The sequence below is a fragment of the Protopterus annectens genome, chromosome 1.part2 (genome assembly GCF_019279795.1).
Source record: "Protopterus annectens isolate FY-2018-M chromosome 1.part2, PAN1.0, whole genome shotgun sequence".
In the NCBI taxonomy this organism is placed as follows: Eukaryota; Metazoa; Chordata; order Ceratodontiformes; family Protopteridae; genus Protopterus; species Protopterus annectens.
In genome coordinates, this window is record NC_056727.1 from 661,434,864 (window position 1) to 661,458,976 (window position 24,113).

Here is a 24,113-nt window from a genome sequence, read left to right on the forward strand (position 1 = left end):
TATTTATTTATTGGCCAGGTTAGTCCAGGTGGACCAGGAGCCCATTTTCATTGGAGACCCGAGGAGAAAAGCTCCAGTTCCAGAAAGCTTACAGTAAATACAAATTCACACTCCAGGATAGTAAAATGAAAACTACAGAACATCAAGAAAAATAACTGTAAGTTACATACACATCATAACAAAACAAGTAGCTATGTACAATATATACAAAATACAGCAAGTAGGGCTATCAGTAGTGAGAGGTTTGTTTGACCAAGATAAACCCCAAGAAGGATAGCTAGTGATGGGGAGAGACTAGTTCATATACTGTACATACTGATACATGTTTAGATGTTGTGAGAGTGAAAACTCTGTTGTGAGAGTGATTAGAACAATAATGCCTGAAACTAATAATTTTGTCATAGTCACTGGAGTTAGTAATCCCTATGAACATGGCAAGAAAGCATACTAATTGGGGAAAGTTTAGAATACAAAAATCAAATCACAAAAAACAGCTATTTCTCAAAAGATAAAAAGGCGTTTAATAAAAACAACTCACCAGATATAGGCAATAAATAGAATCCCTGGGACAGAAGTGGCAATTTGTAGATTTTGCCAGTCTCGAATGAGGTAAGCAATGCCAGCAAGCACCATGTACCCGAAACTAAACACATAATCCAAGATGGTGTTGACAATTACACGTCGCTTGGGGCCAGTCCACTCAGTGACTGCAAGAAAAGAAGTCCAGTTAGAGTAATAAACTGAGTGAATTGTGTCTTGTAATTTACTTTCCATTTACTTCTGGAAAAAAGGGAACTATATTTATAAATCATAAATGATGTTTACCATTGTGAATTAATTTAAATGGCAGCATATAGTAAAGTAACTTGTACAGGTTGTTAGACACTCAAAGTCCTGTATTTCAGCTTCAAATAGTGAGCATGCTGCTAATACAACCCATTCTGAAATGTAAAACGAGTGCTCATTTTTGTCAATTGTAGCTATACCACACAAAGTGCCAAAATCTACTTTGTCTCCTGAAAATGGCAATTCACTGAGTCTTCTGTCACCTTTGACCTTCTTAATTAGTTATTTGTATTTGTTAAGGAAGGGAGAGACCTTCCATTGTTCAGAGAATAGGTAAATACATGGACAACAAAATATAAGGTTAAGTATAGCAATCACCGCTGATCCTTTACTTATGGTACTCCATTGATACAGATAGCATGGTGCATACACAAGGGTGGATAAAGTGTATAATCCAAAACTGAGGCAGCTTAAGGCTTCTCACACAAAACAATAGGTAGCTAAAGTTAATCATTTATTGGTTATTACAGTATGCACTTGCTAATTTCTAATATATATATATATATATATATATATATATATATATATATATATATATATATACATATATATAAAGGCAGACTAGCCAAAAAAAAAACTATTAACAATTTCCCTCTAGCCTCAAGAAGGGCAAGGCAAGATAGACTGGGAGAAAATTTGAGGTTGTCCATCCATTTATTTTGGTTTACCTTATAGGTAGGTACTAGGCTATCGGCCCAAGGGCCTAAGTAAGCCTAGCCAACAAGGTCCCCTGGCTTACGCCACCCAAGAAAGTTAATTTCCTGCACCCCTGTCGAGCAGAGACACAGAAGTGATCCCCGGGGTGTATTTCCTATTTACCATCCACTCATCAAGATTTTTCTTGAAGAGTGCTAATGAGGAACTTTGCTTGACATAGATGGGTAGCTTGTTCCAGAGTATAGGAAGTCTGTGGGACAGGAATCTATCCCTCCAGCATGTCCTGTTTATTGTGGTGACAAGGTTTAGGTCCCTAGAGCGTGTAGCTCAGAGGGATTGGGATTTTTTTAGGTGTAGCATGTCCAACAGTTCTGGGTTTTACATAGCTTTATATGTTAGGCAGAGGTCTCCTCAGAGTAGGCAATATGCTACAGAGTAAAGCTGGAGTTTTTTGAGACGGTCTGCATAGGGCATCTATTTGAGGCCAGTAATTCTCTTTGTGAGGTACTTCTGTAGCCTTTCCAGCTGCTGCAGATGTCTTGTGAGGTACATTCCAAAAGGGGTGTTGTACTCTATAATGGGTCTAATGACTGCCAAGTAGAGGGATACAATGACCTCTTTTTTTCCTGGATGAGAACCTTTTTGTGATGAGGTGTGGCACATAGAAGGATTTCCTGACTACTGTGGTGATATGATTATCAAAGGAGAGACTACTGTTCACCTGGGTCCCAAGGTCACTTATCACACATTCGGCATTGCGTAGACTGCCTTTTATGTGGTAGTTCATAGGTACAGAGTTTTTACCAAAGGAGATGACACTGCACTTTTTAGCACTGAGCTTGAGGCCATGCTTCTGACACCAGGCATTGGTCTCGGTGAGGCCCTTCTGTAGGATGTCCACATCATTTGGGGACTCGACTATGGCTCCTAGTTTGCAGTCATCTGCGAACTTCGTTAGCCAGAGGCCTTCTGTGTTAGCCTGTACTTCAGAGAAGTAGATACCAAACAGGAGAGGTCCCAGGACTGAACCCTGTGGTACTCCACATGGTTTGAAGTCAGATTTGGAGTCTGTAACTTTTACAGTGTGGGTTTTGTCAGTGAGCCAGTTGGCAACCCATTTTGTGATGTAGGGATTTATACCTAGTTTAGTGAGTTTAGCTATAATTTCAGAATGGGGGATGGTGTTGACAACCTTGGCGAGGTCAAGATAGGCTGTGTGAACCACCTTACTCTCATCTATGGCTTTGATGACTGCCTCAAAGAAGTTGATCAGGTTCAGAAGGCATGATCAGCCTTTCATAAAACTGAACTGGGTGGGGTCCAGAGTTTGGAGGTTACCAATGCCTTTGTTTATGAGTTCCTTGCAGACCAGGCTCATCAGGCTAATAGGGCGATAGTTCCCAGGATCAGTGGTGGCTACCCCTTCGTGGAGTGGGATAACTGTTGCTGTGCACCATTCAGTGGGCACAAAGCCTGACGTGAGACTATAATTGAACATGGTGCTTAGGTGGGGAGCCAGTTCATTCTGAAGTTCATGTAAAATGCAGCCTGGGATGTTGTCCGATGCCCATTAGGGGGTGAGAGGGAAGTAAAGTTAGCACTGAAGCTGTCTGCCAAGATGTTGGCAATATCAGTTGGCTCTGTAATGTTCATGCTGTTGTGCTGTAACTCAGACCAGATCTGGGTGTTGCCACTGAGATTCCTGACATAGCCACAGAATGCTTTGTGGTTCCTCTTAGAATCAGTGGAGATTTTGTTTTCATAGCTAGCTTTGGTGGCAAGGGTGCTATTCTGCTTGACATGTAGTGGAAGTTTAGTCCAGAGGTGAGGGATATATTGATATATGAATCTATCATGCCAACTTGTCTTATTTATCTGCTGATGAAGGTTTAATTCCTTTAACTGAGTATTTGATGTACCATCACCTCTGCAAAGGACTAGGAGATCAAATAGGGTTGTTATCATTCATGGCATAAAAGGCTAGACATAGATCTCCACGGAGAAGCCTGTAGGAGACTGAGTACAGAGAAAGGGAGGCCAGGCTCCCCTAATAACTAAGATTTTTGAGGCCACTGATCTTTTTAGTTATGCATTTCTGAGGTCTCTCAAGTCTCGGATTCTGTGATATCTTTAAATAAATGCATTTCAAAAAGTGCATTACATTCAGTAATGGGTCTGATAAGATATGAGTAAAGGGGAAGTAAAATTTTGTAGATGTATTGGAAATGCTTTTGGAAATTGGATGAGCCAGATAAAAGGCTTTCTGAACTACTGTGGATACATTATGGTAAAGTGATAAGGAATTATAAAGAAGAGTTACCCTGATCCCCTACAAGACTGCATGACTAGAGGAGTGCATTTCCTTTAGTGTAAGTGAAACTTTTGTTTACCAAAATGAACTATGGTGCATTTTTTACATTTAATTTGAGAAAATTCTCCTTACAACAGTTGTTAACATAGTTGGAGCAATTGTGAGTCACTTGAAGATAGAGTTTCAACACCTAATTTACAGTCACCTGCAAACTTAGTTAACCGGATAGGGAAAAAGAGGAAAAATAGCAGTGAAACCTGGCAGGATCAGAGACATTTGTATTGTAAATGTGGCATCTACAACATCAATATTTACAATATGCAGACTTTAGCATATCCTTGCCATGACTGTGGCCTGTCTTGAAGAAAAGGGAAAGCTAAGGGGATACATAAAAATGATTTAGGAAAGCTGTGGAAAATGTGGCATGGGTAACATTTAGGAGAACTGGTGGTTACAGAAATAGCCCAGAACAATACTTGACCATATGGAGGCCTGCTATGCGTAGGCACTGACCATGATTAGATTGCATTGTGAGATTACCTACTTTTATTTTGTGGTAACTGCTGTCAGAGCTTTTTATGGGAAGAGGAAGGATATAATAGAAGATGAGGAGGCAACAAAAGTTAAGTTAAGTGCAGATGGAAAGAAGTGTGTGCGGGGGGAGTGTGGGATTATATGACCTAGCTGAGGCCACATGGGATAGAAGTCTGTACATGCACTTCTTCCTAGTCTTTGTTATACTGCAAACATATTCACTGCTTCAGCATGGCCTTAGTAACGGCCATTCACTTGAGCCTGCTAGAAGCAAACACAGAGAAATATTTGCCACTAGCACTTGGTATAATCCAAAATTGAAGGACCATATGGCCTCTTGTGCTGTCTACATTTGATAACATTGATGTTTTGATTTTAATAGGAGAACAGCTTTGACTTTGGCACAAATTTAGGCCATTTGCTGATACCATTGTCTCTTGTTTGATGCCTTCTGCTACAAATGAGTCTTTCTTCTATGCTCTGCAGTGAGCTGTTTATCAGATTTCTATTGGTAATGCCTTATTCTACATTTATGATCTGGTGTGTTGCATCACTTTCATATTCTTCCTTTGGCCAAAGTTGTTCTTTTGGTAAGGTGGTCATCAGGTTCTTCTACTTTGAAATGATGCCTCTCCTAAAAGTAATCTTCTTGGCTACTGACTTTTTTCTTGCTCTTTCTTTGTCATGCTTATTCTTGTATAACTTGATGCAATAAAACCACAATTTCAAGATCTCTCATTTCCTGTCTTCCACATTCCTCCCTCTGTCCACATTCTTTCTTTCTGTCCTCCATTTAATTTATTTTTCTTTCATTTTCTTTTGTTTCTTAAGTCCCTCTTCCTGCTATTCTAATCCCTTCTACCTTTTTCTTAGGTATACCATGCAGTGCTTTAGCTCAGTTTCTGGAAAGTTATGTGCATAATTTTTGATTATAGTTTCACCCATCAGTAGCACTTTTCCTCCATTCCCTACCTCTCTGTTCAGATATTTGGTCTCATGCCAGTTGAGATATCTTGTTACCCTTATTTCACCTCCTAAACCAGTATCTTATTCTGCTGTACTGTTTTGCACACAGACTTTTGTTAATATTTCTTCATGTTAATGACTCTCACCTTGTTGTTGTTACTGTATATCTACATTGTAACTTACGCCCACATTTTGTACATGATGTGTTTCCAAAAACCACTCACAATATAATCTTGACCTAGTTCCTTTCTTGATAATGATTTTTTAAGGACATAATTATATAGATTTGTGTATTTTAACATCATTCATAACCAATTTATTCCACTGGGAGTGTACTTTTTGAGCAGAGTTAGTCATTCTTCCCACAAAAGTACTGGCAGACAGACATGAAAACATAGTCTAATTAATGCAGTCTTTTCAAGCAGCCGCACAACAGGTAGCACACTTGCCCTTGATACAAAAGGCTGTGGGTTCTATTCCCACATCAGGTACAGATGGATTGACGAACTGAGATTTGTAGCACCAGATCAGTATGCCAAATGTAATCTCACATTATACTGCCGTAACAGAATGTTTGGTTATCCTTTTACTAAGCCTGCCAGATCCCACCTTAAGCAATCCAGTGTCATTCTGACTTGTCTTGCCATATCTTCATGTTGCATGTTATCTTTCACCATAATTTTAATGTGATAACACACAGTCGTCTTCTTCTCATTTTACATTACGTAGTACCTCTGAAAATCTGTATAAAACATCATTTTTTTCAAAAGAAATCTAGAAGAGAATCTAAAAATTAAACTGTTTCTAAACACACACACACACACACACACACACACACACACACACACACACACACACACACACACACACACACACACACACACACACACACACACACAACTATTATGAGACTAGTGTTTTATAAGCTGCTACTTCCTGCAGTGACTGAAAAAAATTCACTTAAGGCCTAAACAAATTTGTTTAGAAAGAAAGTTGCCTGGATCTGCAGTGCTGACATATGAGCAGGTGAGAGAGTCAAGACTGCTATATCAAATTCAGGATAGTCTTCTGGGCAGAAACAGTGCTAGCTAAGCATGTTGCTATGTTGACTTATTGCAGAGTATTCATTTCAACTGTCAGCAAGTAATTTGGCAATTCTTTCAAAGCCCATTGCACTGGTAATCTGGTCATATTCTCCTATGTGTGCTGACGAACAAGTCAGGGAAACAGTGAATAAACTTGGAAAGAACTCCTCCATGACCATTAGAAAAAAGGACAGCAGACAGAGCCTGCTTCCCCAGGACACAGTGAGTTCATGATTGTATAACTTTGTGTTTCTCTTCAGCTCACAAGTTAGAAGCAGTCAGTTTTTTGTTGCTTTCTAGTCAGAAATAGTAAAATCATATGATAGTTAATGGTTTTCTAAAGATAATTGTTCAACAGCTTTTATATGAATTCCCTGAATATGTGTAAATACAAGTGTAAATGTCTGTATATTTAATTATCAGACTGTTTTGCATAATTTTAAATAAAATGTTATTCAATGAGTCATTAAAATCAAAGGTATTTTTATTTATTGGTAACAATAAAGACATTTAGAAAGCTTTCATGGTCCTCCTTGGACATGGAAGGCTACATACAACAGGCTGTAGAAAATGAAGTTATGGATTATCTTGAAGTGAAGGATTTAATGTGGAGAGTCCAACACAGATAGTGTCACAGCATGAAAGTCCATTTGAAATTGCACAGCAAGGGAAGGAGCAGCAAAAAGTGGCAACACTGATATAAGTAATGTTGGAGAGTAATTAACTGATTGGTTCCCATATGAAGGAACAGCTCTGAATAGGATTATGTCACAGAAAGATGTTTTGGAACGTTCTGTTGAATACTATAGCAATAACCCACGCCTGGATGTGGGTAATGCTGGATTTAGCCACGGTTGGTGTGGTTAGGTCACGAGGGCGAAGCCCGAGTGGCCAAACAAAGACAACCGTGGGTAAATCCAGCATTACCCACACCCAGAAGTGGGTTATTGCTATTATACAATGACATTATTTAAGAAAAAAAATAATTACTTTTCTTAAATAATGGCATTGTATCATGCCTCCTTGCTGCCCTTCCACAGCTGTCTGGTATTCTGTAGCAGTTCTGATGTACTGGGCATGCGTATGCCTACACAGTACATCAGAGCTGTGGGCAAAAGCAACGGAGAAAGCAAGAACTCCATTGCTTTTTATAAACTGTTTCGCTATGTTAAATGGGTTTAACATAGCAAGACAGCTTTAAAAAAAGCAACGGAGAATCTCCATTGCTTTTTTTAAAGCTGTCTCGTATGTTAAACCCATTTAACATAGCAAGACAGTTTTGAAAAAAGCAATGGAGAAAGCAAGATCTCCGTTGCTTTTTACAAACTGTCTCGCTATGTTAAAGGAGTTTAACATAGCGAGACAACTTTAAAAAAAGAAACGGAGAATCTCCGTTGCTTTTTTTAAAGCTGTCTCTCTATGTTAAACTCGTTTAACATAGCGAGACAGTGTGAAGCAACGGAGATCTTGCATTCTCCGTTGCTGTAAAAAAAGAGTTATAGTAATGGAAAAAGTCCGGGCGACTGGACCTTTTTTCATTACTATAACTCTGATTTACAACGTGCACTCTGACCAATCAGCATGCACGTTTTTGAATATTAATGGAGGGTCGTTGTATAATGTTGTTTTGTCTTGTCCTTAACCAATTAAGCTGGTTACTTAACAGCTCAGGCTATGGTTACAATTTGGCTTCCAGAAAAACAACCTTATTTAAATATTTCTCATCTACATTTTGCAGATGACTTAAAACTATACAGTTCATCAGATGAGGTGTTGAAAGCACAAGTACAAATGTTTAACATTTTCTCAGGTGATATAAGAATGCCACTTCATCTTGATAAATGTGCAAAAACAACATTTAAAGCAGGAAAGCTGCATCACCAAGAAAATATCAATCTGTGACAGCTATGTGATATAAAAGAACTTGAGCAGGAGGGAATGTACAAATATTTGGGAATAGATGAATAGCTCAACAGTAAAACATTTAATGAGAATAAGGTTCAGTAAAGAATACTTCATAAGACCAAAACTAATATTGAAAACTGCTTTGGCATCTAGAAATAAGTCAAAGCTATAAATCAATTTATTCTTCCTGTTCTGTCTTACAGTTTTGGGGTAAGTGATTGGCCTCAAACAGTATTGAATCAACTGGATACAAAAACAAGAAAAATGCTTCATACTTAGCAAATGACATATAAAATGTATTGTATACCAGGATTATATATTTGATAAAGTCCTGTAGTGTGGCGGATGAAAGCGCTTAACTTAGTCTGTGCTTTGTTTCAATAAACTGGAGTGTTTTCCGCTATTCTGACTGCTTATTGGTATCTGGTCTGGTGCCACGAGGTGTTGTTGGTTCATTCAAGATTATATATTCCTCAATCTGAAAGAGGTATGGGCCTCCTCAAAACTGCTTACATGCATAGATCTACAATCATGGGACTGAATACATATCTTCTGACCATCAGATCTAAACATAGTGAAAGTTTTAAAACATGAGGAGGTGAAGTCTGAGATGACACCTTTGCTTAGTTTAGCAGAAGCATTTGTTAGCAAGCAAGAATGGAAATCAAATCAGAAATACAGAAAAATCAGACAGCAAGTGAATGTGCCTAAAAACAAAAATAATGAATATAAGGAAAATGATTAGATGAGAAGGAAAGCAAATTGGAAAAGCCATAAATATAGTGTCAAGTACAGAGATTTCCTGGAACAACTTCATGTTGACCAAAATTTGGCATAGGAATTCATAAGAAGAGGTGAGCTGAAAACAAAAGATAAAGGGTTAATAATGGCGGTGTAAGATAGTGTACTACGTACATGTTGGTTTACAAAATTTATTGAAAAGGTGGGAGAAACAGACAAATGCACATTCTATACAATAGAACTGGAAACAGTCACCCTTCTTGCTGCTAGGAGTGATTTACTCACGGGAGGGGGCCTGCATACCAAGCACAATAATGTGCCAAGATTGTTGCATTGGGGGTTGTGCAAATGCTACAATATAGAAGTAGTTGAGAAGCATTGGAAATAGTAACCACAAAGCATTATAGAGAATGATGAAGTTTATATCACATGGGAATACCCATTACCAACAGTTCAAAATATAGATGCAAGAAAAACAGATATAGTAGACCATGAAAAAAAGACAAATGTGGGATTGATCAATGAAATTGCTACACCAAGTTATTGCAGTGTTTTATGTACAGAGAGACACAAAGTCATAAAATACCAGGATTTGTAGCAGAAATGAGAGCAACATGGAATAAAAATGAGCAATGGGTCTAATAAAAAAGAATTTACAGTCATATTTAGGTTACCAGTACATGTAATCCCTATGAATTCCAAAATATGGCTATTCTGGGCACACTACAGGAACTGATAAGAGCACTCTAGGCTAACATCAAAGACTGAGGCAATACTAACTTCCTGAGCTCTAATTATACCCTGACTTAGGAATGGGGTCCATTCCCATCAGGGTATTAGAAACCCCAAAGACTTGGAGAAATTAAACCAGGAGAGGCTATGACTTGATAATTTGTCTTGCTTGGCTAATTTGAAGCTAAATAACTTCTGTTTGTGTGCTGCAGTGAATCCTTCTAGAAATAATTGGGTTTCTAACAAATATTGACACTTACCTACACTATCCAACAGTTCGGAAGGTATGATAGGTCCTGAAACCCGGTAAACAGTAAATGCTGTTTTTATATTAAAATTAAGTTTCTGTTATGACACAAATGCAAACATGTTCAAGTTGTAGAAAAAGCTGCAAGATTTAGTAATTTATTGTTAACACTTTGGGTACTGAGCAATTTTAATGTGGCCCAGGTTGTAATTTAATGTAAGCCTCTTTATTATGGTTTTAATGTCCAGAAGGTTTACTTCACCTACAAAATGCACTATGCAAGAGTTTTGGTCTGTGGAACAAATGGTACAGACCATCCTTGGCAAAGCAAGTTGGCCTGTCAATCACCTTATTCCAAGCTGACACACCCTGCAGCCCTCTAGCATGACAATAGCTACTTAGCTAACTGTTAAAGCCAATTATCTATTCGTTTTTGTAACTTAACAGTATGTATTTGTTATATGCAGGATTTCTGCAACTTTTATAGGGCTGTTACTGCATAGATTCCATTAATTATTTAAGCAATAACCCATGCCTGGGTGTGGGTAATGCTGGATTTACCCACGGTTGGTGTGGTTTGGTTGGAAGGGCAAAGCCCGAGTGGCCAAACAAAGACAACCATGGGTAAATCCAGCATTACCCACACCCAGGCGTGGGTTACTGCTATTATTCAATGACATTATTTAAGAAAAAAAATACTTACTTTTCTTAAATAATGGCATTGTATAATGCCTCTGTGCTGCCCTTCCACAGCTGTCCGGTATTCTGCAGCAGTTCTGATGTACTGCGCATGCGTATGCTTACACAGTACATCAGAGCTGTGTGTGGAAGCAACGGAGAAAGGAAGATCCCTGTTGCTTTTTAAAAGGTGTCTCGCTATGTTAAAAGAATTTAATATAGCGAGATAGCTTTAAAAAAAGCAACAGAGATCTTCCTTTCTCCGTTGCTTTTTTAAAGCTGTTTCGCTATGTTAAACGAGTTTAACATAGTGAGACAGCTTTAAAAAAAGCAACGGAGAAAGAAAGATCTCCGTTGCTTTTTTTTAAGCTATCTCACTATGGTAAACCCATTTAACATAGTGATATTACAGCAACGGAGCTCTTCCCTTCTCCATTGCTGTGCAACACATACACAAAAAAAAAATTTATACTAACGGAAAAAGTCCGGGCGACCGGATCTTTCTCCATTAGTATAAGTCTGATTTACAATGGGCACGCTGACCAATCAGTGTGCACGTTTTGGAATATTAATGAGGGGTCATTGTATAATTGTTATTATACAATGACTGGCCATTAACATTCAAAAACGAACACACTGATTGGTCAGCCCATCCAGTGTGCCCATTGTAAATCGAGAATATACCAAGAGTAAAAGTCCGACTGCTAAAGTATCATTGAGCAGCCAGACTTTTTTATCTACTGGTATGTGTAGATATGTATTAGTCTGAAGGAAAGAAAGTCTAAAACTGAAATAAAATTTATTTTATTTTTATTTATTTTACATTTGTTGACCTGGCTAGTCTAGCTGGATACATGTCCTTTTTCAGTAGAGGCCCGGGGAGAAAAGCTCCCACAATTAACAGAAGTATAAGTTTACAATTATATACAAGAAATTACATTAATATAAAATCAAACAATAACAACATCTAAATATACAAGCTGTTAGTCTGGTAAACATTTGTTGAGATGGCCAGATGACATAGATACCTGAGGAGATAGTAAGATGCTGGATAAAGAATTGTGAGGTAGAAAGGAATTAGATACTAATGATCCTGTGGGAATTAGTCAGGGTTGGAACATGGGCATAACCATTGAGACTTAAGAAATTCTCTGAGATTAGTTTTGAATAGATTGAGTGAGGTCATGAGCCTGAGGTTGTTGGGAAGGGAATTCCATTGCTTTCCAATGGAGTTAGCATAAAGAGCATCGCCCATGTTATTAGATTTGATGGTTAATATCTGAATACTGTTTGAGGATCGTAGGCTACTTAAGTTGGTGTAGGGGGTCAGAATTTTGGTCAGCGAGGGGTTTTCTCTCGATGATTGATTATTTTGAATGCTTGGAGAGTTGGTTTAGTTTAAGCAGATTGGGCAGTTCCAACCAGCCAAGTTTTTTTAGGTTGAGGCAGTGGTGGAGTGCGATAGGGTGTAGCTGTTACAAATCTGGCAATATGGTGGTAGGTGGTAGAGAGGTTATTAAGCTCACATTTGTTGAGGAAAGATAGTATCGGTGAGGCATATAGTAGGGTGGAGAGGAGATGGGTACGAGCAATGGTTAATTTAGCATGCGGGGTAAGAAAGTTCTTGATTCTGTACATTGAGCCAAGTTTCTTGTTAACTGTCTTAATAGTTTGGGCAATGTGCATGTCGAATTTAAGCTTGTGGTCAATAGTGACACCAAGTAGTTTGGTATGGGGGACGGGCTCAATGATGGTGCCATTAGAGGATTCCACAAAAAAGGTCCTGGAGTTATCAGGTGGTGGTTCTTGGGGTAGGGAAGTGGTGGACGTGGGGAAAAATAGAAGTAACTTGGTTTTAGTCGGGTTGAGTATAAGTTTCCGGTCAGAGAACCATTGTTCAACTTTGGCAAAACATTGTTGGGTAGCTGCTTGGAGATTTTGAAGAGAGATATCGGAGCATATCAGGGTTGTGTCATCTGCATATTGAATGCAGGTGGCTGTGGGGATGACTGTGTGCAGATCGTTTTTGAAAATAGAAAAAAGAAGAGGACCAAGTATGGAGCCCTGTGGAACACCAATATTGTTTGAGAGCAGGTGAGATATACTATTTTGCCATTGGACTGCTTGTTGCCTACCAGCGAGGTAATCCTTAAACCAGTTTAGGGCCAAGTTGTCAAGATGAAGGGTTTGTAGGGTATATAGTAGTAGTTGGTGGTTAACCATATCGAAAGCTTTTGATAGGTCAAGAAAGAGGGCAGAGGATGTTAGTTTTTTGTTACGGTTACTATTGACTGAGTCTACAAAGGAGAGGAGGGCAGTGGTAGTACTGTGGTGGGGGCGGAAGCCATGCTGGGTTGTAGACAATAGATTATTGAGGGTAAGGTAGTGTAGGAGTTGTTTGTGAACACACCGTTCCATAATTTTAGCTAATGGAGACAATATTGCGATGGGTCTATAGTTAGATGTTTCTGTGGAGGAGCCTCCCTTGTGAAGTGGAATGATGTATGAAATTTTCCAAATGGGGGGGACAGTGGCTTCAGTAATGGATCTATTAATCAGGATTGATATAGGATAGGCAATGACATCGGACGATATTTGTAGGTATTCCGCTGGGAGGCGATCGGCCACTAGGGTGGTCGGTTTCAGTTTTTTTAATAGGGTACGAATGTAGGAGGTAGAAACTGGTTGTAATTTAAAGGAGAGAGAAGCTGTGTCATCAGGAAGAGTTAAGGAGGGGGAAGAGGTGGGTAGATGATTGGCTAAGGATTGGATGGTCTCAGTAAAAAAAGTGTTGAAGGTATTGGCTACTACTTCTGGTTCTTGACCAGTAAGATTCTCAGGGTTGGGGTAGTTGATTTACCAGGATGGAGGAGGTTGTTAAAACCAGCCCAGAACTTTTGGGTTAGTCTGATGTTTGTCCTGGAGGTGACAGAAGTACTGTTTTTATCTCGAGTTATGTCAGTTTTCGTGGAGTTTCTAAGCTGCTGAAATATTATACGGTCTAGCGGAGTTTTGGTAGCTCTCCATTTGTGCCAAGCCTGGTCACGGAGTTTAATCTTTGCTTTGGTTTCTCTTGTTAACCAGGGAGCAATGCGGTCTTTGGTTCTAATTTGTCTATTAGGGGCATGAGAGTGGAGAATGTTTAAGAATGTGTCATTAAAGTATGACACGCTCTCGGCAAGGGGAAGAGTATTTAGGATAGACCAATTGCAGGATTTTAGTTCCGCAAGGAATAGTTCTGGGTTGAAGTTTTTCTTATTTCTAACAAGTTTGTATAAGGGTGGGTTGGTGCAAGAAAGTTTGTGTTTTAAAATGTAAGTGACAAGGTGGTCGCTAAGGTCGTTAGGGAGGGTACCAGTGGTATAGTTGATTGGATCTTTATTAGTGAGAATCCAGTCAATCGTGCTCTCTTTGCTGAGTATTAACAATTCTAGTGGGAGATGTAATATTTTGGGAGAAGCCATGTAGGTTGATTAGATAGGGATTTGACTTGGCGGAGCAGTGGGACCAGTCAATATTGAAGTCCCCTAGAACTATGGTTTCTTGAGGGCAGTTAGTTGCTAACCAACTTAAAGTTTGCTCTAGGTTTTCATGGTTCTTCCCTGGCGGAATATAGATTACTACAAGATTGATACATTTTTGGGTGTTAATACAAATCTATAGTGAAATAAGTTCTATGTTAGAGACCTGGGGAGGATGCAATGGGTTCATAATGATGTTGAACATGTTCTTAAACATGACAGCTATTCCTCCACCTCTTTTGGATGTTCGATCCCTCCTTAAGATATTATAGCCAGGTGGAAGAATTTCTTCATCCTTTGTGGCAGGTTTGAGCCATGTTTCTGATAAGCACATGATGTCTGGGGAGTGTGTAGCTATCATAGCATGTAGGCTATGTATTTTGTTGTTTATACTTCTCAAGTTGAGGTGAAAGATGAGGAGGGAGTTAGTAGGTATTTGGGGTACTGTTGGGGTGACAACATCTCGATTGGTGGTAGGGCCTGGATTCGGGTGAATGTCACCATGCTGGGTTATACAGAGTTTTAGGTGCTCTAGGAATCTCTGGAGTTTGCACAGTAATTTGAGGTGGGATTTATTTTTGGTTGGGCTAGGGTAGTGAAGGGTTAGATGAGTTTTAAAGAGACCTTGTGTTTTTGCAGGGTGGAGAGTGGATGCTATAGTGTTTGGGGAAAAGTGAGTGTGTGGGGTAGTGTGAGCCTTGGGAAAGGAGATTTCTAAGAGTGATTGTTGTTCATATCTTGTTAAAAGGTACGGGATAAGAAGAAGTAAAGTTAGTGAGAAGATGAAAGAATACATAGTTTTGACCATGACGGTGAAAGAGAGGTGGTTTGTGGGATGGGGTGATAGGAGGTGTTTCTAAATTTTTTTGGGAGTTGTCTAGGAGTGAGGGGGGAGGAGTTGTAAATTGGAGGACAGCCGTGGTGGGAGGAAGAGAGGGTGGGAAGGGCTAGATATCACTATAAATTTAGGGGTAGTGGGGGCGGGTGGGATATGGGGGCAGGGTGGGGCGCGAAGCGAGCCCGAGCGAAGCGGAGCGGGGAAATACCTGCCCAGAGTTTGCAGGGCCTTAGAGGCAGCCAGATGCAAGTCTGAGGGTCGGGTGCAGGATAGGACTTTCTTAGATGCAAGGACCTGGAGATTTGGCAGGCTAGTGTTTGGTTGCCAGTAGATTTGAGGTCCTGTTTATTTTCCTGCCTGCTAGACATTATCCTGGTTAGATACACTGAAATTTTGGGTATTTCCTTAACCCTAGAGTCCTTTTCAGTGTAAGAAGATGGGAAGTTCAGGGTCTGTGCATTCGCACCGTCGATGCCAAGAACCGGAGAGCCACGCGGTGTAATATAGAGGGGGGGGGTTCCTGGAATGAGAGAAAGGAGAGATACACTTTTAAAAGACACGTTACATGCAGTCGCTAGACTGTGTTATGCAGCAGGTTGTTGTCTCTAGAGTTAGATAGAGGTAGGCAGTAGGGGAGAGGTATAGAAATCAGTTTGCAGTACCTTCTACAATAAACTTCACTTTAAGCTTGAAAAACAGATGTTGCTTAGGCAAAATACATTGGTGTTAGCTACTTTGCTCTGTTAAAACGGTGGAAGCAAGCAAGTACAGCCAGTTTCTTAGGATTAGTCAAGGAGCCAGTATCAGCGTCTGCATGTGTAACCCATAGGCGTCGTTATCTTAGGACTGCATAGTCATTCACGCTACACATAGAAAATTTTAACATAAGCAGTAGTTTTAGCCAGCTATACCACGTTCAGTAGAATACCTGCCCAGAGTTTGCAGGGCCTTAGAGGCAGCCAGATGCAAGTCTGAGGGTCGGGTGCAGGATAGGACTTTCTTAGATGCAAGGACCTGGAGATTTGGCAGGCTAGTGTTTGGTTGCCAGTAGATTTGAGGTCCTGTTTATTTTCCTGCCTGCTAGACGTTATCCTGGTTAGATACACTGAAATTTTGGGTATTTCCTTAACCCTAGAGTCCTTTTCAGTGTAAGAAGATGGGAAGTTCAGGGTCTGTGCATTCGCACCGTCGATGCCAAGAACCGGAGAGCCACGTAGTGTAATATAGAGGGGTACCTGGAATGAGAGAAAGGAGAGATACACTTTTAAAAGACACGTTACATGCAGTCGCTAGACTGTGTTATGCAGCAGGTTGTTGTCTCTAGAGTTAGATAGAGGTAGGCAGTAGGGAGAGGTATAGAAATCAGTTTGCAGTACCTTCTACAATAAACTTCACTTTAAGCTTGAAAAACAGATGTTGCTTAGGCAAAATACATTGGTGTTAGCTACTTTGCTCTGTTAAAACGGTGGAAGCAAGCAAGTACAGCCAGTTTCTTAGGATTAGTCAAGGAGCCAGTATCAGCGTCTGCATGTGTAACCCATAGGCGTCGTTATCTTAGGACTGCATAGTCATTCACGCTACACATAGAAAATTTTAACATAAGCAGTAGTTTTAGCCAGCTATACCACGTTCAGTAGAATACCTGCCCAGAGTTTGCAGGGCCTTAGGGGCAGCCAGATGCAAGTCTGAGGGTCGGGTGCAGGATAGGACTTTCTTAGATGCAAGGACCTGGAGATTTGGCAGGCTAGTGTTTGGTTGCCAGTAGATTTGAGGTCCTGTTTATTTTCCTGCCTGCTAGACGTTATCCTGGTTAGATACACTGAAATTTTGGGTATTTCCTTAACCCTAGAGTCCTTTTCAGTGTAAGAAGATGGGAAGTTCAGGGTCTGTGCATTCGTACCGTCGATGCCAAGAACCGGAGAGCCACGTGGTGTAATATAGAGGGGGGGGTTCCTGGAATGAGAGAAAGGAGAGATACACTTTTAAAAGACACGTTACATGCAGTCGCTAGACTGTGTTATGCAGCAGGTTGTTGTCTCTAGAGTTAGATAGAGGTAGGCAGTAGGGGAGAGGTATAGAAATCAGTTTGCAGTACCTTCTACAATAAACTTCACTTTAAGCTTGAAAAACAGATGTTGCTTAGGCAAAATACATTGGTGTTAGCTACTTTGCTCTGTTAAAACGGTGGAAGCAAGCAAGTACAGCCAGTTTCTTAGGATTAGTCAAGGAACGCCAGTATCAGCGTCTGCATGTGTAACCCATAGGCGTCGTTATCTTAGGACTGCATAGTCATTCACGCTACACATAGAAAATTTTAACATAAGCAGTAGTTTTAGCCAGCTATACCACGTTCAGTAGAATACCTGCCCAGAGTTTGCAGGGCCTTAGAGGCAGCCAGATGCAAGTCTGAGGGTCGGGTGCAGGATAGGACTTTCTTAGATGCAAGGACCTGGAGATTTGGCAGGCTAGTGTTTGGTTGCCAGTAGATTTGAGGTCCTGTTTATTTTCCTGCCTGCTAGACGTTATCCTGGTTAGATACACTGAAATTTTGGGTATTTCCTTAACCCTAGAGTCCTTTTCAGTGTAAGAAGATGGGAAGTTCAGGGTCTGTGCATTCGTACCGTCGATGCCAAGAACCGGAGAGCCACGTGGTGTAATATAGAGGGGGGGGTTCCTGGAATGAGAGAAAGGAGAGATACACTTTTAAAAGACACGTTACATGCAGTCGCTAGACTGTGTTATGCAGCAGGTTGTTGTCTCTAGAGTTAGATAGAGGTAGGCAGTAGGGGAGAGGTATAGAAATCAGTTTGCAGTACCTTCTACAATAAACTTCACTTTAAGCTTGAAAAACAGATGTTGCTTAGGCAAAATACATTGGTGTTAGCTACTTTGCTCTGTTAAAACGGTGGAAGCAAGCAAGTACAGCCAGTTTCTTAGGATTAGTCAAGGAACGCCAGTATCAGCGTCTGCATGTGTAACCCATAGGCGTCGTTATCTTAGGACTGCATAGTCATTCACGCTACACATAGAAAATTTTAACATAAGCAGTAGTTTTAGCCAGCTATACCACGTTCAGTAGAATACCTGCCCAGAGTTTGCAGGGCCTTAGAGGCAGCCAGATGCAAGTCTGAGGGTCGGGTGCAGGATAGGACTTTCTTAGATGCAAGGACCTGGAGATTTGGCAGGCTAGTGTTTGGTTGCCAGTAGATTTGAGGTCCTGTTTATTTTCCTGCCTGCTAGACGTTATCCTGGTTAGATACACTGAAATTTTGGGTATTTCCTTAACCCTAGAGTCCTTTTCAGTGTAAGAAGATGGGAAGTTCAGGGTCTGTGCATTCGCACCGTCGATGCCAAGAACCGGAGAGCCACGAGGTGTAATATAGAGGGGGGGGTTCCACGTTCAGTAGAATACCTGCCCAGAGTTTGCAGGGCCTTAGAGGCAGCCAGATGCAAGTCTGAGGGTCGGGTGCAGGATAGGACTTTCTTAGATGCAAGGACCTGGAGATTTGGCAGGCTAGTGTTTGGTTGCCAGTAGATTTGAGGTCCTGTTTATTTTCCTGCCTGCTAGACGTTACCCTGGTTAGATACACTGAAATTTTGGGTATTTCCTTAACCCTAGAGTCCTTTTCAGTGTAAGAAGATGGGAAGTTCAGGGTCTGTGCATTCGCACCGTCGATGCCAAGAACCGGAGAGCCACGCGGTGTAATATAGGGGGGGGTTCCTTGCGATGAGGCGTCCGGGCGTCCGAGCAGGGAGACAGAACAGTTCCCAACTACCAAATACATTTGTGGTTTTCCAACAAATCACTGAGGAGTGAAGTAATCTATCCAGCCTCAACCCCTTTTCCTATATTTGCACATGGGGCCGGGGTGTCACTATGACAGATCATCTAGAGCTAATATTTACACCGCAAAATTCTTCTCAAAAAATAAGAGGTGGAGAAGTACTTATGAGAGCAGAGAAAATACAAGAAAAATCAGGTATATTTTGCAAAACTAAAGAAACATATCTGATTTTTCTTGCATTTTTCCTGTCTCTCACATACATCTAAATTGTTTGGAGGTTACGGCTTTCTTTTCTTTTCCAAAAAAATCACTAAACAAATAAGCAACAGAGATCTTCCTATGACCATTGTTTGCTTTCGAAAGGACTGATGTACTGTGTAAACATGGGAATGGAAGTCCCATATGCATGCAAAGTACATCAACAAAGCAATGGAATCGGGGAAACATTGAGGAAGAACACCACTGCACCATTATACAAAGACATTATTTAAGAAAAGTAAGTAAATTTTTCCTTAAATAATGTCATTGTATAATAGCAATAACCATCTCCTGGCTATGGTATATTGAAGATTTACCCATGGTTGGCTTTGTTTAATCACTCGGGCTTCGCCCTCTTGATTAAACCACACCAACTGTGGGTAAATCTTCAATACACCACACCCACATCATCAGTTATTGCTATACTCTACCATTATATGAGTTTTCAATGCCCTTTATCTTTGCCTGTAATAAACATCCTTTTCAAGTCCATCTTTCTTATTTCCTCTATCATTTCTATCACAGCTTTAACCTCTGTATTTTCTTTAGTTTTACATGTCCTTTTATATTTTATTTATTTTTATCTTTTAACTATCAAACTTTTTTATAAACAGTGCCAAACCTAGAACCAACAAACAAAAAAAAAAAAAAAAGAAACATTGCAACATATAATACAGTCTAATAAATCAAAATCTTTATCTTCCAGCTATAATAGTATTTCTACTTTCACTGGGCTAAGTACATCTGCAACTCAGTGCTTACTATCTAATTATTCTAATATTCACTTCTCTGTCTCTTTGCTCCCCGCAGTCTCTTGAACCAATTGAAACCAGGAGAACAATTTCTGGACATAAAATCTACTCCCTCCTAGATCTTTCCCTTCATCCTCCCCAACTCAACTCCTTCATTTCTGTGAGTGACTGTGGTAGTTTCTATTTCCTACTTATTTCTTTTCTAGTCAATAACTTCACTACAAAGAACATTTAATGGTTGATTGCTTGCTCACATAATTCCCTCTTTATTCTTAAGAGGAGCAGGCCTGGTGTAAAATTAATTTCCTCCACATCACTCAGTTTAGCAACATAGTAATTTGTTCTATAAAGTCATCTATTGTAGGACATGCACAGATTATAATGGATCCAACAATTATTGTCATATCATAAACACCTACAACAAGGCTGCGGTGCTAAAAATAACATCATCTGTAACTTCCCTGGGATGTAAAAATAATTAAATAAACATTCTCAAGCAAATATTTTTTATCACTGGGAATTTGTGGCATATCTAGGTAACTGTAGAACCCATTTCCATTGGTTCAATGGAATATTTTCACCCAACAGCTCAGATAATAAATTACTAAATCAATTACTTGAGAATGGGTATACACTAGCTTCACATACACATCTCATCGCTTATTTCCCAATCAGGTCCAAATGCCTTGTAGCCAATATCCAAGACACACATAAATAGCACTGTAATTTAAAAATTTAGTGGGTGGTACTGTGACCACACTGATCAGGGAAACCACTGATTTCCCTTATGTGAAGTCTTGCTAATGGAATCATGATGATCATAGCAGCCTTGAATTCTAATAACTGGAGAGATTCTCAGGTGGAAGCTTTACAAACCTTCATCCTGCCCTGCTCTCTCTTCTTTCATCTCAATCTACACTCCTCTGTGGACTCTCCATGCCTCTAATCAGCAACTACTACAAATCTACCAACCCAAAAAAATAGTTGGCAAACTCCTATATAAACACTCCATCTCCCAAGTCTGGAACAAACTCCAGAGAGATATCTGTTCCATCATTCACCCATCCCACTTTAAAGAAAACCTCAAACGTCATCTACTCATCTCCAAAATATTTCCTTGTCAAGCCCCTACTTAAGCTCCCCACAACCCTACTATATACCTTTTCAGTCCCTCCACATACAGCTAAGTTCTCCACTATTGTGGATACTTATTAAACTCTACAATCAATACTGTTGGACTTAACTCTTTTTGTAAATATGTAAATAAATTTTTCTGTCTGTAAAAATATTGATATGCATATATCACGTGTTTGCATTTCTGCTTTGTCTCTCTAACATTCTTATATAACTGATCTTGACAATATTTCTGACTCAAATGTTTGATTCTCTGTAAACTGTTTGTGGGGTTTTTTTTGGAGCTTTTCTCCTTGGGTCTCCACTGAAAATGGACCACAAGCCCAGCTGGACGAACCCGGTTAACAAATGTCAATAAATAAATAAATAAAATAAATAAAGCTACAGTCTGTAAAAGTTCAGAAATATTTCTCTGCTCAGATCTGCTTTGCACTGAGGAGGAAAGACTCTTCCTGTGGATGTGTCTAGGAGGCTTCCCAAAAACATTACTTTCTGGGAAGGGACAAGAGAGGATTTTGGCAAATTTAGTTGAAACCCCAAACTGAGGAGAAGGTTCCTAACAAAAATTCAATGACTCACAGTTGGTAGAAGACTCTGCATATATATATGATCATCCAAATATGAAAATATATTTGAAGTCTGCATGTACAATTACTGGTGTCAGACACTTTGAAAATACACTTGGAGTGGTAGAAAACCCAAAGAGTAAAATAGAGAACTGATAGTAAGATCCAAGTGCAGAGAATCTTAAAAAAATGCCTGAATTGCTTGTGCATTGGGATATGGTGATAGGCAACCTTCAGGTAAAGAGTTACCATGTAGCTAAGAGAAGTGAAAAGGGGTAATGAGATTGAAAGCTGATATCTTTACATATAGGCTGAGAAAAGAAAGTTCTAGCACTTGTCTCCACTTCTCATCTTTCTTTGAAACTAGAGAGATTTAAGAGTAAAAACCTTTCTCTTTCTGTTCTGGATGCACACCTTGTATGACTCCTTTGGACAACAACATATAAAACTGGGGGGAATCAATGCAGATTGGTTTGGTGGATGAGGGGGAGGTCCCATGGAAAGGAACAAGGGATTCCCACTGCCATTTGTACCCTAGTTAGATTACTGTCATAACCCAGCTGCCTGAGATTATATGATTCCACTCAGGAGACTGAAGGTGTACACAGGTGGACAAATTTAAAGGACTGCCAGGGTGGGAGGGGGTAGGAAGAAAAATAAGTGGTATACAGTCATTCAAACTTTTTGGGCTGCTGCTGACTCTAGGAAGCTCTCCTTTCTGGATTGAGTTTCCCTGTCATTGTCTATTGAAGTTCTTTTTTTTTCTCTGCTGAGGTTGTCCGTTTTTTTTTTTTTAACAAAGGGCCTGTAATTGAAGGGAATGTTCTTAAAACTGGCAACGAGTGCCTAAAGAAATTAAGAACCCCACTGAAACTCTTTTCCCTGTCTCATCAAACTTTATGAGCACTTCAGCAGCAGAAGAGCCTAAAAAAACATCTTTTCAAGAGGACAGTTATGAAGTTTGTAATTTACATGTTCAGGCAGATTTTGAGAGTGCAACCAAACAAATCGCATAACAGGACTACAGGCTGCAGCCCTAGAAGGAGCATTAGCAGCATCATAAGAGCACTTTTGGTAACTTGGTGGAAGCAGACCTAATGACAGAATTTAAAGAGGTTTTGAAATCAGAAGCAGGCAAATCGGAGGATAAGATCTTCATATTTTCAAATTTAACCACCAAAAACATAAGAAGATGAACTTGGTAGTTTAAAACAATAAAAGCCGAGGTCGAGGAGGAATACACATTTTTTTACATTTCTCAAAGGCTTTCCCATCCTTGTCAAAATTAATAGGATTAAGTCTTTGCAAATAGTTTAGCAAAAAATGAGTTATAGTCAGAAATTACAACAGGATCTGCTTTAGGATTAGTCATCAAATATTTGTGAGTTAGAGGGACTTTAATTGGTTTGTTAGAATATTTGGATGTAGGTGCTTGAGTGTCAGGCATACTGCCAGCTGTTAAGAAAACATCCTCTAAAGCCACTAAAATCTTTAAAACAGCTAATGACTGGGGCAAATCCTGTTGTAAAAAAATCATGAAATTTCCTCTGACTGGAAGGAATTTCAGTCTGTTCTCATGGAAATAATTATTTCATTTTAGTAACAGTCTGAGAAAAGGAAAAGGATTTTGGTAGGAAATATGAAGAGACACTTTTCTCAGAGTCAGAATGTTCTGGGACAGAAAAATAATCAGATTCAGCATATTTTCCCCTTCTCCTCCTCCATCTGTCAAGGATTAAACTCAGAAATGGAGGGAAACTCTTTCTTTTTTCTATCAGAAGGAAAAGAAAAAGGATAATTTTACATGCTGAAAGCAGACAACAACACTTTAAGTTCCAATAGATCTTCCTTGTCCAAGTATAAGGGTGCAAAAGGAGCAATATTCATAGAATTTTTCCAGCTTCTTAGGAAAATCCCAGGAATCAGACCAACTGAATCTATGCACATTACATAAAGGGTCAGGCTCTCTAACTCAACTTTGCAGTCCATCTGGAACCACTCCCTCTCAAAATTCCAACAAGAGTGGTTCCCCTTTTCCTGGTGAGGATAAGCTAATGGGTCTATATCAGTTCAACAAAGCAGCTCATCATCGAATACAACAACCTTGAACTTCTAACCATGAAATCTACAAACATCGAAAGCTCATAACAGCAAATTTTTTCCCTGGGAAAAAATTCACTGGTCCAAGAAACACACACACAACACAAGCACACCAAAAAAAACAGCCACCCACAGACATACACTTAACATCCTACATCTAACCCTACACTAAACTGTACATACAGTACTATCTATCTACTATCCTTAACCCAAACCCTAACCCTAAGGTCCGTCACTATCGCACACTCACCTCACCCGCGCCCAAACCCTAACTCACATATCCCGCCCTAACCCTAAAGTCTATTACTATCGCACACTCACCTCACCCGCACCCTAACCCTAACTCACATACCCTGCCCTAACCCTAAAGTCTATCACTATCACACACTCACCTCACCCGCGCCCTAACCCTAACTCACATACCCCGCCCTAACCCTAACGTCCACACAATCGCACA

General features: G+C 39.8%; 1 protein-coding gene across 1 annotated transcript in view; it reads right to left on the reverse strand.

Moving 5' to 3' along the window:
- LOC122790656 (solute carrier family 22 member 6-B-like) overlaps positions 1-24,113 on the reverse strand; it is a 496,093-nt gene that overhangs the window by 373,835 nt on the left and 98,145 nt on the right. The window contains exon 4 of the mRNA XM_044058184.1: positions 539-707. Within this exon, the coding sequence (XP_043914119.1) occupies positions 539-707 (169 nt within the window). The remainder of the gene's footprint in view (positions 1-538; positions 708-24,113) is intronic.